The 14,893-nt window shown below is 45.0% G+C and overlaps 1 protein-coding gene across 9 annotated transcripts in view; it reads left to right on the top strand.

Annotated features, from left to right (window-relative positions):
* The window catches only part of NCK2 (NCK adaptor protein 2), a 107,923-nt gene that overhangs the window by 47,281 nt on the left and 45,749 nt on the right, over window positions 1-14,893 (top strand). For all 9 annotated transcript variants that reach the window (XR_008596665.1, XR_008596668.1, XR_008596667.1 and 6 more), the window contains one exon: window positions 12,509-12,750. Coding sequence is in view for 1 of the 9 variants with exons in the window: in XM_054973555.1 (XP_054829530.1) it covers window positions 12,525-12,750 (226 nt within the window). In the remaining 8 variants the exon portion in view is untranslated. The remainder of the gene's footprint in view (window positions 1-12,508; window positions 12,751-14,893) is intronic.

Below are 14,893 nucleotides of genomic sequence, written 5' to 3'. Positions count from 1 at the left end.
CGACTTGTGCCTTCTCTGTCTCGGGGAAGGGCACATTGTTCAGCGCTGTGCTATTTGCCAGTCGTTTACACCCAAGGCCCGCCACGACCGTTCTGCTCGGCTGAAGGCCTTCCTCTGGGGGTCTAATCTTCTACCCCAAGATCAGGCGGGTAAGCAGGATGCGCCTCGTTCGGCCGCTTCTCCCACTCCCGGGCCTTCGTCTGACCCGGCTCGTGGTTCCTCGGATCCGACCCCCTCGGAACCGGCTGCGGTACCGGCTACCCCCCTTGTGACCGAGGGTGCTACCCGCCCGAAGAAGCGCTCGGCGGAGCGCTCCGCTGTGGAACGGGCAGCTTCGGCGCCCCCGGCAAAAAAGTCGAAGTCTCGTTCGAAGCATCACAAACGAGACGTCTCCGCTCCCGCCACTCGCGGCCCTTCGCCTGTGCCGGCTTCTCTTTCAGCTCCTCCGCCGGATGCCTTGCACACGCCGTCGCCGCCGCACACGCCTCCACCGCATATAGAGGATGATTACATCTCGGTTCCGAACTTCCCGGATCCGATCGTGGCCTTCGAACATGGCTTGCCATCCGCTCCTGCCTCTACTGATCCGTCCGTTCCGTCCTGGCCCCAACAGCAGGTCCCGGACGCCCGTTCGGTTCCGACCCCGTGGCTGCCTCCGGTGCAGAACTTTCCGGGCATAGGTGATGTGGCGACCTGGTCATCCTTCGTGTCCTGGCTCCAGTCATCGGCGGCGCTTGTCCAGCGCGCTGGCCTGGTCCCATCGGTACCTGCCTTCTCGTCGGCCGTGCCAGAGACGTCCGTGAGACAGCCAGGACACGCGGTCGCTCCTCCGACACTGCCTCCGGTCTCCCGTGCGGAACCGATGCCATCTGCCTCTGCGCAGGTGCCGGAGTTCTCCGGTTCCGAGGATGAGGAGGGTCTGGCTTCCCCCTCTGAAGCTTCCTCCGACCTGGCGTGGGATCCGTCCCCTGACGACGCCGTCGGTGAGTCCAGAGCATCCTCTCCCACCGAAGATCATCGTATGCTTCCTGAGCAGATGATCCGAATGGCAGAAGCTTTGGAGCTGGATGTCACTTCTTCTGCCACGAAGCACAAGAGTAAGGTCCTCCAGGCGCTGTCCTCTGGTTCTTCGGCATCTGTGGCTTTCCCTCCGGTGGAGGATCTCGTTGATGCCGCGCACAACTTGTGGCAAGCACCGGCCTCGGTTCCGGCGACTGCCCGGAACCTGGAAAAATGTTATCGGCTGAAGCAGGAGGATTGTCCTTTTCTCTTTGCCCATCCGAAGCCTTCTTCCCTGGTCGCCGACGAGGTCAACGCTCGGTTCCGTTGAAACTCACAATCCGCTCCAGTGGATCGAGAAGGTCGGGAACTGGATGCCCTGGGTCGCAAGGTCTACTCCTCCGCGTCCCTTGCTTTTCGTATCGCCAACTTTCAAGCGATAATGGGATCATACAACCTGTTCCTATGGAACCGACTGTCGACCTACATTGCCGACTTGCCCGCTGCCAGTCGCCCCTTGGTCAAGGCTCTGCAAGCTGAGGCTGTGAAGCTCGCAAAACAGCAGATGACAGCCGGGAAAGATGTGGCTGACTGTTCGGCTCGCTCCATGGCTTCCTCTGTGGTCCTCCGAAGGCATGCTTGGCTCCGCTCCACGGCCCTGCCTCTGGATAAGCGGACGAAGGTTAAAGATTTCCCCTTCGAGGGGAGCCTCTTATTTTCGGAGAAGACGGATGAAGCCCTGTCCCTCATGAAAAAGAATCACCAAACGGCTAAGTCCCTCGGCGTGATTGCTGACCAGTCGGCCTCGAGGTATCGTGCTCCTCGGTTCCAGTCCTTCCAAACACCCTACCAGTCTTCCCAGCCCTACCACCAGCGCCAAGGCCGCTATTCTTCCACTTACTACGGCCACCGTTCCTTCTCCGGTTCGCAGAAGGGTGCTGCTAAAAGGTCTTCTCGGAACCGAGGGAAGCAGGGACCTCAACGCTCCCCGAAAGGTCCGGCGTCGGGTCCGAAGCAGCTCTTCTGACTAGATCTGGACGCTGCCCTGCCTGCCTCCCAGGATGTTGGCCAGACCCCCTTGTTTGGGAAGAGGCTCCGACCGTTTCTGCCCGTTTGGCGGACTATCACTACTGACTCCTGGGTGTTGTCTATTGTAGAGCATGGCTACAGATTGTTGTTCACCTGCACCCCCCCACTCTCTCTGCCCCCTCGTTATACACCTGTTTCTGGTTCACTGTTGAATAATAATGTTCAGGAGTTGCTTCTAAAGGGTGCTGTGCGTGTGGTTGATCTTTCCACCTCTCCCTATGGTTTCTATTCTAGGTACTTCCTAGTGGATAAGAAGGATGGTGGTTCTCGCCCTATCCTAGACCTCAGGGGTCTCAACTCCTACCTTGTGACCCAGAAATTCAGGATGCTCACCCTGTCCAAGGTTATAGAGCTGTTGGACACTGGAGTCTGGATGGCCATTATTGACCTGAAAGACGCCTACTTTCACATCTCTATACGTGAGGATTGTAGGAAATACCTCAGATTCTTCTGTGGGTCAGTGGCCTATGAATACACTGTTTTGCCTTTCGGGTTGGCTTCCGCCCCCCGAGTATTTACCAAATGTATGGCTGTGGTGGTGGGCTTTTTACGCTCTCAAGGATGTGTCATCTACCCCTACTTAGATGATTGGCTCCTGGTTGGGCCATCTGCCCTTGGGCTCAGGGATCAGCTCTCCCTTGTCACTTCCCTGCTTAATAGCTTGGGCCTTCTCATTAATTTTGGAAAGTCCATATTTTTGCCTACGCCAACGATACGGTTTATTGGGGTAGTTCTGAACTCCTCTATAGGGAGGGCGTTCCTACCTTTGGACCGTTTAAACCGCCTGGTTTCTCTGGTGCGTTATTTCCTGTCTCATCGCTACCAGACGGCCTTACTTATTCAGACACTCCTTGGGCTTATGGCCTCCACTACGAGTGTAGTGCTTCTGGCACGCCTCCATATGCGGCCCCTGCAAACCTGGTTCCTTCGACGTTTTAACCCTCTTCTGATGTCCCCTCACCGGAAGTTCTCCATCCCAAGGGGTGTGCTGCGCTCCCTGGTTTGGTGGTCCCTCCCTGAGAATTTATCCCGGGGCTCTCCATTTGGCACTTTCATGGCTGACGTTACTGTCTCCACTGATGCCTCCAATCTCGGCTGGGGTGGCCGCTGTGGTTCTTTGACAGTGCAAGATGTCTGGTCGCCCTCTGAGGCCTCCTTGCACATCAATGTGTTAGAACTCCGTGCAATCCGGTACTCCCTTGCTTCCTTCACAGATGTGCTCCGGAACAAGCGGGTCCAGGTCCTGTCCGACAACACGACGGCCTGCTACTACGTGAACAAGCAAGGGGGAACGGTTTCACTCAGGCTCTGCAAGGAAGCCGCACGACTATGGTCTTGGGCGGCCCACAACAATGTCTACCCCAGAGCGATTCACATCGCGGGGGAGCTGAACGTGTCCGCAGACACCCTCAGCAGGGTGTTTCTCCCGCAGCACGAGTGGTCCCTTCAGCCCAAATATCTCCTTCCAGTTTTCCGCCAGTGGGGGTTTCCGGAGGTAGACCTCTTTGCTACGGCTTCCAACAGACAGGCCCCGCAGTTTTGCACCAGGGCTGGGGTGGATCCTCGATCCCTGGGAGATGCCTTCCAGATACCCTGGTCCCCAGGCTTCTTTTATGCCTTCCCTCCAACCCCGCTCCTGCACAAGGTTCTTTGCAGGATTCGAGCTTATCGCACCCACTGCATCCTGGTGGCTCCATATTGGCCTCGCCAGGAATGGTTCCCCCTCCTGCTCTCCCTTTCGAAGGGATGTTGCCTACCCTTCCCAACCGCCCCGGACCTCTTGCTGCGGGACGGTGTGTGGCACCACAATGTGGGGGTTCTGAAGTTGACGGCCTGGCTCCTGCTGGCTCCAGAGTGACCTTCTCTGCTGAGGTCTTGCGGATCCTTTTAAACTCACGAAAGCTCTCCACTAGGCTGTCTTACCAGCGCAAGTGGTCCCGTTTTTCTAAGTGGTTGGCTCCCAAAGGGGCTTCCCCTTTTGTATGCCCCCTACCTTTAATTTTTGATTACCTGGTGGATCTGCACTCACGTGGTCTGGCTGTGAGCAGTATTAAGGTCCACCTGGCTTCGATCTCCGCTTTTCATGAGCGGATTGATGGGAGAACCGTGTTCAGCCATCACCTGTCCAAACAGTTTCTCAAGGGGCTTTTCCAAACCTTCCCTTCCAGGGTACCCCCGGTTCCACAGTGGAGTTTACCTTTGGTTCTGGCACAGTTAATGCTTCCACCCTTTGAACCACTGGCTACCTGCCCTCTGGCATTGGTGACATTAAAGGTGGTGTTTCTGGTGGCTATTACCTCCTCCAGAAGGGTTGGGGAGATCTCTGCCTTTCGGGCTGATCCCCCTTTTCTTCAGTTCTTCCCTGATAAGGTTGTCCTGCACCCTAGTCTGGAGTTCCTCCCGAAGGTGGTAACCAAGTTTCATCTGCAACAGAAGGTTATTCTCCCTACATTTTTTCCCAACCCTTCTTCCCCAGGGGAACGAGCCTTGCACACTCTCGATTTGAAACGTGCTTTATTGTTTTATTTGCATGCAACAGCAACTTGTAGGAAGTCCCCTGCATTGTTCATTTGCTATTCTGGACCCCGTAAGGGTCTGCCTGCTTCCCCACAGTCCATTTCCCGCTGGTTGGTGTCTGCCGTTAAACTTTGTTATGCTAAAGCTGGTGTGCGGTGTCCTTTATCCGTGATCGCCCACTCTACCCGGGCACAGGCTGCTTCTGCTGCATTCCTGCGAGGAGTTCCGCTTCGGGACGTCTGTCAAGCTGCCACCTGGTCGTCTCCGTCGACGTTCATCAAACACTACTCTGTGGACGTGAATGCGAGACGTGACTCGGCAGTTGGGACTGCTGTCCTGCACTCGTTGTTTCAGTGACACTCACACCCGCCCCCATTGGTGAGTAGCTCGCTATACTCCCAATGTGGGGCTGCACAGAAGGACGACGACGAAAAACAGTGTTTCTTACCAGTAACTGTTGTTCGTCGAGTATCTTCTGTGCAGACACACATTCCCTCCCTCCTGCCCCGCTGTGAGTGCTGTTTCGTACTATTTGGCCTCCGGCGGCTCAGGGGAACTGAGGGAATGTGGGGGACGCTCGCCTTAAGTATGCCGGTTTTGGCGGGAACGGAACCGCGCACGCGCGGAACCGGCGGGCGTCCCCCTCTTCACGATTCTATAGCTAGTCAAATCTTTCCGCGGCCGGCCTGCGCATGCGCAGTCCCAATGTGTGTCTGCACAGAAGATACTCGACGAACAACAGTTACTGGTAAGAAACACTGTTTTTTCTTAAGGTGCCACTGGACTCATCTACGGCAGACCAACATGGCTACCTACCTAAAGCTATTCTCATTGTTGCTTGTGTATATTCACATTTTAACTTCTTAGACCAGATAATGCCAAATTAACGTAATGATGATTGAAGGGGCCAGCATTTTTCACTTATAGCTATGTATCTTGATGGTATTTCATTGTTTCTTTAAAAGATGCAAGTTGAGACATCTTTTTTAAAATATTCTTTAGAATATGAAGTAATATTAGGCGCATGAATAGCATTTTTTCGGTCGCTTGATATTTATCAGTGTATTTTTTCCGCCGTGAATTGATAGGTAGAAGCTGGTTGTCAGTCAGTAGGCATTCTGTATATCCATTCTTTCTCCTTAAAAGAGAACGCAGCCTTTCAGTGTAATGCTTTACTGGTCTCTCATAAATGGAAACTGCTATAACCTGATGCTGCCATTGCAGCAGAGGAAAGAATTATAGTTTAAGATAGAGAAATTAGGTAAGCAGCATTTCTATTTTTATGGTCTTTGAAGAAGTTAGTCTCTCATTGTTGAGAGGAAGAATATGGAAGCTACAAACATAGCCTTCATTGTTTTGCCCTGTTAATTCATGCATTGCAGGTTGGATATTGGGATATATTCCTAATGATGATGATCCCGTGTCAGGATAGATACCTCAGATTTCTTTTCATATGAGGTTAAATGTTTTCATCATCACAAGGGGAGAAGCAGCGGTACAATAAACATTGCTAAGCCTGAGCTGGAACTCTAACTTGAAATAAGAATTTTAAACATTTTAAAATGTTTTCCCCTTGAAAGTAAGGGGGGGGGAACCATCTAATGATACTGCTGCTACTCTAGAGAAGAATATTGACAAAGGCAGATTCATTATCTTAGGAACAATATTATGGCACGTTAGAGGAGCTCATCATTGGAAACTCTTTAAACACAGACAGAGCCGGTGCCAGGGTTTCTGGCACCTGAGGCGAGATACCTACTTGGGCCCCTGCCCTGTGCACGTGCAGTCTCTGGCCCTGCGCAGTGATGTCACTTGTGACATCATCGCGCAGGAACACCCCCCTCACCTGAGGCGGGTGGCAGTGGCGAAAGGGCAGGGAGGAGGCCTGCTTCCCTGCTCACTTCCCCACTCGCTGCTGCGTCGCGTGGGTGCCCGGCTCACCAAGAGCTGAGCCAAGGCAGCTGGCAGTGGCAAAGGGGTAGAGAGGCGAGCGGGGATGTGGCCCACTTCTGGGACGGGGGGGGTCATCGGGGACCGGCACAGCACCTCCTTCACAGTTCAGTGCTCGAGGCAGCTGCCGGCACCGCCTCCAAGGACACGCCAGGCCTGAACACAGACTGCTGTTTTTAAGTTCACTGGATCTGAGGTGTACAGTAAGCACGGCGAATGGAACTCCAGACTTGTGTTGTGGGCAGCAAGTTGGTTCTTTTGCCAGATTGGGGGCAAAAAGCTGCTAACTGTTGTGTCCTATAGAGTTGTTTTTCAGGGGGGAGTAGAGTATTTGTTTTGTATTTGGAGAAGAGCTGGTTGTGTTAAAATAGTTCTTTGCCTTTTGTATGGAACCCAAGTTTCTGCCTTCTTGACATCCAGTACACCTATCTTTGATGGTTTAGTAACTTGTATTACTTACTACTTTCTTGCAACTTTTACCTGAAACTACGCATTTGGTCAGGGGAAAAGAGTGGTGTTGCCTGACTGGTTTATGCCACTTGAATGAATATATCTTAAAACAATTGGTTATCTTTTCTAACAAGAATCAAATGAAAAAGTGCTGCTTTCAGATTTTACAGAATTTAAAGTGATGTTGATAATAGAAGAGCAGATATGGGTTAAAGGTGGCATTAATATCCTTTTTAAAAAACAGTATCTGCATTTTGGAAAAACAATGCAAACCATGTATATTTGACACAATGTTTCATATTTGAAAAAAATGACAAGTACTTCCTTCACATTTTCTTTTCATTCTGGTTACCTTTTCGGGTAGGATACAAATAATCACAGTTCACATGATTAATAGCAGGTTGAAAACACAGTTGTACTGCTGGATATATACTGTATGAAGCTTTTTGGGGTCCTATGTGCATATACAGCACTTGAAGTGCCACTAGGAGTGCATGCAACAAACCTTTTGTGCTGCAAGGAAACTACATAGATATTCATTACCTAAAAAGTAAGCTAAGTTGAGGTTTCCTGTAAGCAGTTCTGATCAAGCAGAGGATGTGTAATTTTTTTGTAGCGGCTGTATTTTGTATGTTTTATCAGATGGATTGCAGATTTGATAGAAGAGCAGGTGTCGGTTAAAGCTGGCATTTTTTAAAAAACAGCCTGTATTTTTGAGAAATGCAAGCAAGGTATGATATTTGGTATGATTTATATGACTAACCCGTATTGTAAAATATGGACGATACAATTTCATTTTTGTAATAGTGTCAAACTTTGATAAATGAATAGGTAAGAGAAGTCATAATCGTGTGCCTTCTACCTGTAACTGTGATAAGATAAAACAACTTTTTTTTTGTATTTCTTTATATAAAGTAGTGCAAGTAAAATGTTCATATTGTAACCTACAGTGGTGCAAACATAAATGCTATATACCTTTAATGGAACGAGGTATTTATTTTGCTGTATTTATGCATTTGATATTGATTTGAGAAGTGTGTGTTCAGTTCCTTCCCTCCACACATCATAAGTGCTGTGAGATCAAGGACATTTATCTCATAATTATGCGGCCATGTGCCTTTAGATGTGTTGTAAGTGAAGTTTTATAGGGTTAGCTCCAAACACTCCCCCTTAAAAAAAAAGCTAAATGTGTACTCACATATATTTGTCATGCAGGACAGAATTGACGTTGCATTAAATGTCTTCTATTCCTGCACTAACAATTTACTTCTAAATTATTTTCTTGCTTCAGCCTCAAACTGTAGTTTCAGTTCCTCACAAAGCAAACCCTAGTTCATTTTATCCATATTTAATTATTGGGCCTGCACACTGCTTAACCATGGTTAAAGATGAAATATGTACTAGGATGATCTGGTCTGCATGAGGGGAACTGAGGTGACTCCCAAGCACTGTAAGACTATATTTGTATATAATAACAGTTTTGTTTAAATCTATGTAATGCTGTGCACTGATATGAATAATCATTCATCTTTGAGCATCCTTGCCTAGAAATGAAGTGGACACTGGTAGCACTAGCATTCTGGGATCCTTACGTTTTGCCTGTCCATTTTTACTTTTGTCACATATCCTCCATGTAACGCTATAATCAGGTCTTTAGAGTACATTTTTTACTGTAGAGCAGCTGCAGTTCTTCACTTCTCTCACTTGGTCAGAAAACATGACTGGGATATGTGATAAAGTGGGTAGAAGCAGGGCTTTTTTTCAGCAGGAATGTGGTGGAACGGAGTTCTGGCACCTCTTAAAAATGGTCACATGGCCAGTGGCCCCACCCCCTGATCTCCAGACAGAGGAGAGTTTAGATTGCCCTCTGTGCCAGCGGCGCGGAGGGCAATCTAAACTCCCCTCTGTCTGGAGATCAGGGGGCGGAGCCACTGGCCATGTGAACATTTTTGCTGAGGGCAATTTAAACTTTAAAAAACTCCCCCCTTGTTCCAGCTGACCCAAAGTTTTATCAGTGACGTCAAAGTGACGTCATTGTGCGGTCTTGAGTTCCACCACTGAGTTCCACCACCTCTTTTCCCAGAAAAAAAGCCCTGGGTAGAAGTGAGGGTGTTGGCAGCTGTGCTTTGGAGGTAATATTCTGGCTCCAGAAGATGCTGATGTATCTTTTGTTTGAAGGCATAAAAGGCATAGAACAGTAGATTTCTTGAGCACCTCTGTAGTTCAGCATGATATTAAAAAGATCTTCTTTTTCACCCCCATTGAGCAGAGATTGGGGTTCTGGAAAATATTTTGAAAAGCTATTAAAGTCTATATTTGTTACAGTTTGGAATGTTATGTTGCCCCTTATTTTTATCCTTCTTAAAGTTTTTAATATTTAGGTAGTAGCTTATTAATTAAACTAAGAAGAGTGGTTTTTTAAAAGTTACATTTGTAAGGATAAAGCAGAGTGTTATGTTCTTGCCTCTGGTTGCCCTGACTAGTGATAATCTGGCAAATCTTTATGCTGACACAGCTGTCATTAATATTGGAACATTTTGACTGTCCAAGCTCAAAATAATTTGAATTAATCTAAATGTATATTGACAGTAATAGCATCCAGATCAGGCTGAACAGTAATCTCCCTATGGCTAGAACGTGTTATTGACTGTCTGTTTTGTGATTGTAGCATGTTAGTTTTATCTTGAAATTGTGCTTTGCCCTTGTACAGCACTCACAGGGAAGCATTTTAAAACTACGATAGTTAGAGAATGGAGTATAGATACTTATCCCGTTTCACAATCCATTCCTTTTCTGTGCAGGCTCTTTTGTTGGTTATTTTTCTTTATCCAAACACATAAAAAGCTCAAAAGCATAACTGATCCGTTGTGCCACCAAACCTCTAGTTTTGCTGTTATTACTCTTTTTTCTGCTCTTGTGTCTTGCAAGGGATCCATGTCATTCAGTTCAAGCTTGGAGCAAATTGGAATCACTTTTGCTGTCTTTATTTTCCGAGGAAGAACAGCCATGGTTCTTTGTTCCTGGCATCTTTGGGAGCAACCTGAGATCTTTTTACACAAAGGGTGACCTAACCAGGTTAAACCAGCAATACCCTTCTGTGTTTCATCTTAAACTCTTGCAAGTTACAGGTTTAGACTTTCCATCTTGCCCAGAAATGTATACCTCTTTCCTCTTGAGTTATGATGAAGTAGTTGTCTGTTCATCCTATGAAAGAGTTTTCTTTACTACTTAATGAGTTTTTAGTTGCACCAACTAAAGAAGATACTCTATCGGTGCTTTGGAATAGTTTTCTGATGGACCAACATAGCTGCCTATGATTTCTATGCAAGATTATATGTATTTGCCTTGTGCTGTCACTTTTATAGCCCATTGTTTTCTTCTTTGTATTACTCAAATAATATCATCAGTCTGCCATTTTATCTGCCTCTTATTTCCTCTCAATTTATATATATATATTTATTTACTTTAAACATTTATTAGCCTTCTTTCACCTTGCAGGAACTCAAGGTAGCTTACAATATAAATAAAATAACAATCATAATACAAACACGATTTAAAAACCCAATATGCCAATAAACATAGAACTAACGTTAATTAAAAGCTGTCCTAAATCAAAATACCTTATTTTGTTATTGAAGAGTGCTTTCTGCTTCAGAAATTTTGAGTCAAATGGGGCCAAGGGGGTGCTTTTCTGCAGAGGAAAAGGAATTTCGGTTTCAGGAGAAACTGAAGTATATGCAATCTTTACCAAACTTAAACTTACTCTACAACTTTTACAGCATAAATGCATAATATATAAAATGGTATATAAAATTGTACTGTGTGCAAAAAATGTATATAATTTCACCCTTGTCCTTTCAAAGAGGACTGACCAATTGCATGTACTTAGTAAGTATAAGTCTCTTCTCCACACTTAGATGGAATTTGGCTAGTAAAGAAATTGTAGAAGGTTGCTTAACTTAGGTTCTTCAGCTCTTAAAATTGCATTGCAGTTTTTACAATTACAATTTTACATTTACAGTTACAATTTATAATCAGTTGTAAATTAAATTGTGTGATACATTTTTAAGTGTGTGCAGATTAAAGAATGTAAACCAAATGTTTAGAGTTAAAGAGAGTCTGCATGCATGATTTCTCAGTTCTTATGAGATGCAAACCCTTGTGTGTACATTAACATCAGCAGGTACGTTTCCTTCTCTCTGAAGAAAATAACTGTCCCATGGGCTTCTGAATCAATCACCATCTTTTAATTCTGTGTATTGTTTTAAGAGATAAATTAGCAGCATATTCTGACAAAAGTTACTGAAGCATGACAGAGTGGTTAAGCAAGGGTAGAACAGAAAGGTGAGACACTGAAATCTGGCACATAGCAAGGAATGCTAGCACACCATTTCATTTTCACTTACCTTAGCCTTAGAGACGAAGCATACGTTCAGAAAAAATATGTACGCCGTTTTATTTACTGGTTTTAATGTTGTATTTTCAATTTGTCAGTCATTGGCTTGGTTTGTCGCTGCTTGTTTCCTCTTTGTGACATTCTCATGAAAATGGAAGCCTTTTATTCTAAAGTAATGTTACCATTCTTCTCTGTACCCCGGTATCTCAGGGACAATGATAGTCCTTGGAAGAATAATTAAACACCTAAATTCAACAAATGTGAAGTGGCTGGTTAAGCTTCCTAGAAGAGAAACACAGTTGGAATGTAGTTTACAAAATAAACAAGCTGTGTGTGGTATGCTAGTTTTCATATGCAAATTGAGTGCTTTTAAAAAGAAAAAGAAAAGGAAGAAGTTCCCAAATAAAGTGCCTGAAAAGGTAGACCATGTGAGACTTCTGTTGTGCTAGGCCAGTTGTGGCAAGATTTGTGCCCCTTTAATAGAAACTGTGTTCTTCATGAAGAAAAATGTGGATGTAATAGAATATTAAATGTGTAGATGGCACGATACTCCCACATAAAACATAAATGATTCAGTGTCATTTTTTTTCAAAAAACAGCTAATCCGGATACCTCTTGGAGGCAGTTGGGTTTTATGTAGAATGGAAGCTGAAATGTCCTTGCTATGGTTTGCAAGTGGATGCCGATGCATTTATTTTTGTGCTCTTTCTCTCACTGTTGAGCAGCCAAAATAGCCCAGAATAGCCTGAGCTTCTCAAAGCTTGAAAGCTAAGCAGGGGTTGGTCATAGTTAGTACTTGGATGGGATACCACCAGGGTAGACCTGGGTTGCTATGCAGAGGAAGGCAATGAAAAACTCACTCTGTTCCTCTCTTCCCTTGAAACCCTCATGAGTTGGTTGCCACTTGATGGTTCGTTGTTGTTATTCCACTCAAAGGAGTTTTCAATTAAACAAGTAAATTAAAGCTGAGCAGAAATCTAACATATTAAAAACAACACAATTAAACGCTACTGTTTAAAGTTGTTTTATGTATTAAGGCTTTAATGATAAAACAATACTAGAGGAGCATGTGCAATGTTTCAATGAATGTATTTGTTTTTACGACAGAGAGACTCCATGAAAGATGACAGAAGAAGTTATTGTTATAGCAAAGTGGGATTACACTGCACAACAGGACCAAGAACTTGACATAAAGAAGAATGAACGCCTCTGGCTGCTAGATGATTCCAAAACGTGGTGGAGGGTAAGAAATGCAGCCAACAAAACAGGATATGTGCCATCAAATTACGTCGAACGAAAGAATAGCTTGAAGAAGGGCTCTTTGGTTAAAAATCTGAAAGACACATTGGGTAAGTCCTTATTGGAAACTTAAGGCTATTTTCTGAAATACCCCTTTCATTTCTGAAAATGCTTGTGGATCGCGCATCACATTATTTTGCTTTTTTAAGTAAATGATTGTTAATTCAGTAAACCCAGTTTTTGTGGTAGATGAGATTTTAAGAAGCTTTTATCTTTAATGTTTTCCATAGTAGTTAAGAGAACAATCCTCTACTTTTCCTTTTTATAAGAAGTTCTTATACTTGTCATTTTAAAAAAAATGAATGCTCATAAATAGATTCTGTTACATGTGATGCTGATAAAGTTTGAATAATGATAGAATCAGAATATGAGCTGGCCCGTTTGATATTTGTCACCCAATTTGGGCCTGGGTTTGCATATGCTCACATTGGGTTCCTCTCCCACCCCCCAAATTAATGAAATGAATTCTGGAGCCCTGCATAATGGTCTTGTGCCTGAGCTGCTGCTTTTGTAGCATTTTTGAAAGCTTCCACACCCATGCACACAGAGGGACTATACGTACCTCTTCTTTCCTATCTTTTGATAAGCTTCGAAAAACGAAAGACGTTTTAGAAGGAGGGTACTTGGGTTTTTGCAAGCTTCCTTTGTGCGCTCCCCGAAAGGCTGCATTGTGTTTCTTTCAGTGCTTGCAAGAGAACTGTAAAAAAAGTGAAAATTGTGGAAAACTAAGGAGAAGAATTTGCCCATTTTTATATATGCCAGTAATTGTGATTGTGCTCGGCATAGCATGCCCGTGTTTGGTTTCATACTTGTGCCCAAATTGTGATTTCCCCTCCCCTAAATACTCTTATGTTCTGGGTTCTTTCCTGAGTTCTTTGAATGTGCTTAGAGACCCCTCCAAGAAGGTGGTCAGTGTCAGATTTGCTAGTGATCCCGGGGTTTCCCTTTCCTTCTTTGGCTGATTTGCCAGGGTCATCTGAAAGTCTTGACCCTAACCTGTGGTGAAACTTGTTGGCTCCTGTTTTTTGTTTATGGCACCTGTTTTTTCTCACTTTTGCAACCTAATTATTGTAACAGTTTGAGAGCTCCTCTCCCCCTCCACAGAATATGGAACAGTTCCTTATGCTGTGAGTTTGGTTTGTAAATGGCATCAGCTCATGTCATGGGATCATCAAGAGGTACAGAACCAGTTTGGTATAGTGGTTAAGAGTGGCAGGACTCTAATGTGGAGAACCAGGTTTAATTCCTCACTCTTCCACTTGAAGCCAGCTGGGTGACTTTGGGTCAGTCACAGCTTCTAGGAGCTCTCTCAGCCCCACCCACCTCACAGGGTGTTTGTTTGTTGTGGGGATAATAATAACGTACTTTGTAAACTGCTCTGAGTGAGCGTTAAGTTGTCCTGGGTGGTATATAAATAAACTGTTATTGTTATTATAGTTTAGAGGAGAAATTTTATTTTGTTTATGGATTTTCAGCTTGGTTGAAGCATTAGTTAAAATAAAAGCAAACCATGCCTGTTTGCTTTTATTTCTTAACATCTAATGCACCTAACGAATGCTTCCCATCTCATATTTTTATATCCCGCATTGCTTTACCAGTTTGGTACATAAAGGTGCATATTGTCATCCAAACGTGCATTCAGCCAGTTAATTGGATCCTGGCTAAGCATCCCAATACAGATGCACAGCCGGCTATCAAAATGGAAGCCTGCTTCTGTGGGCTAGTCTGTCCTGCTGGGTCAGGATAGCTATTTGATGGCATGCTGTTTAGGTCCTGACTTGATCTTAAACGTTTAATGTCAGTAAGACTGTCTAGTTCATGAAGGCTAAGTTCTGAAGGATGTGATATGGATGGCCATATAACCAAATACTGTTGATATAATGGAATATGTGACTGTGTTCAATTAAAGCATATTTACACAATTTTTAGTTAGTGCTCACTTGTAAGATAGCCAGCAGTAATTAACAACAATATTATGTATTTCTTGTCTTTCCATGCCCAGTTAGTTGGTAAACCTATACTGAAAACCCAGGAAAATACCATACCAAACCAATATTTTCTGTTCTAGCAGTATGGATCAGTAATTTGCATGGACGTATAAGCTGTTAACCAGTCAGTACTAAATCATAATGTTATAATGGCCTATAAAGCTGAGAATTGGGATGGGCCACTTTACCTATTAAGCTTCTTGTC

This window comes from Eublepharis macularius, chromosome 3 (genome assembly GCF_028583425.1).
Source record: "Eublepharis macularius isolate TG4126 chromosome 3, MPM_Emac_v1.0, whole genome shotgun sequence".
In the NCBI taxonomy this organism is placed as follows: domain Eukaryota; kingdom Metazoa; phylum Chordata; class Lepidosauria; order Squamata; family Eublepharidae; genus Eublepharis; species Eublepharis macularius.
This window is presented reverse-complemented; position numbering and strand designations above follow the sequence as displayed.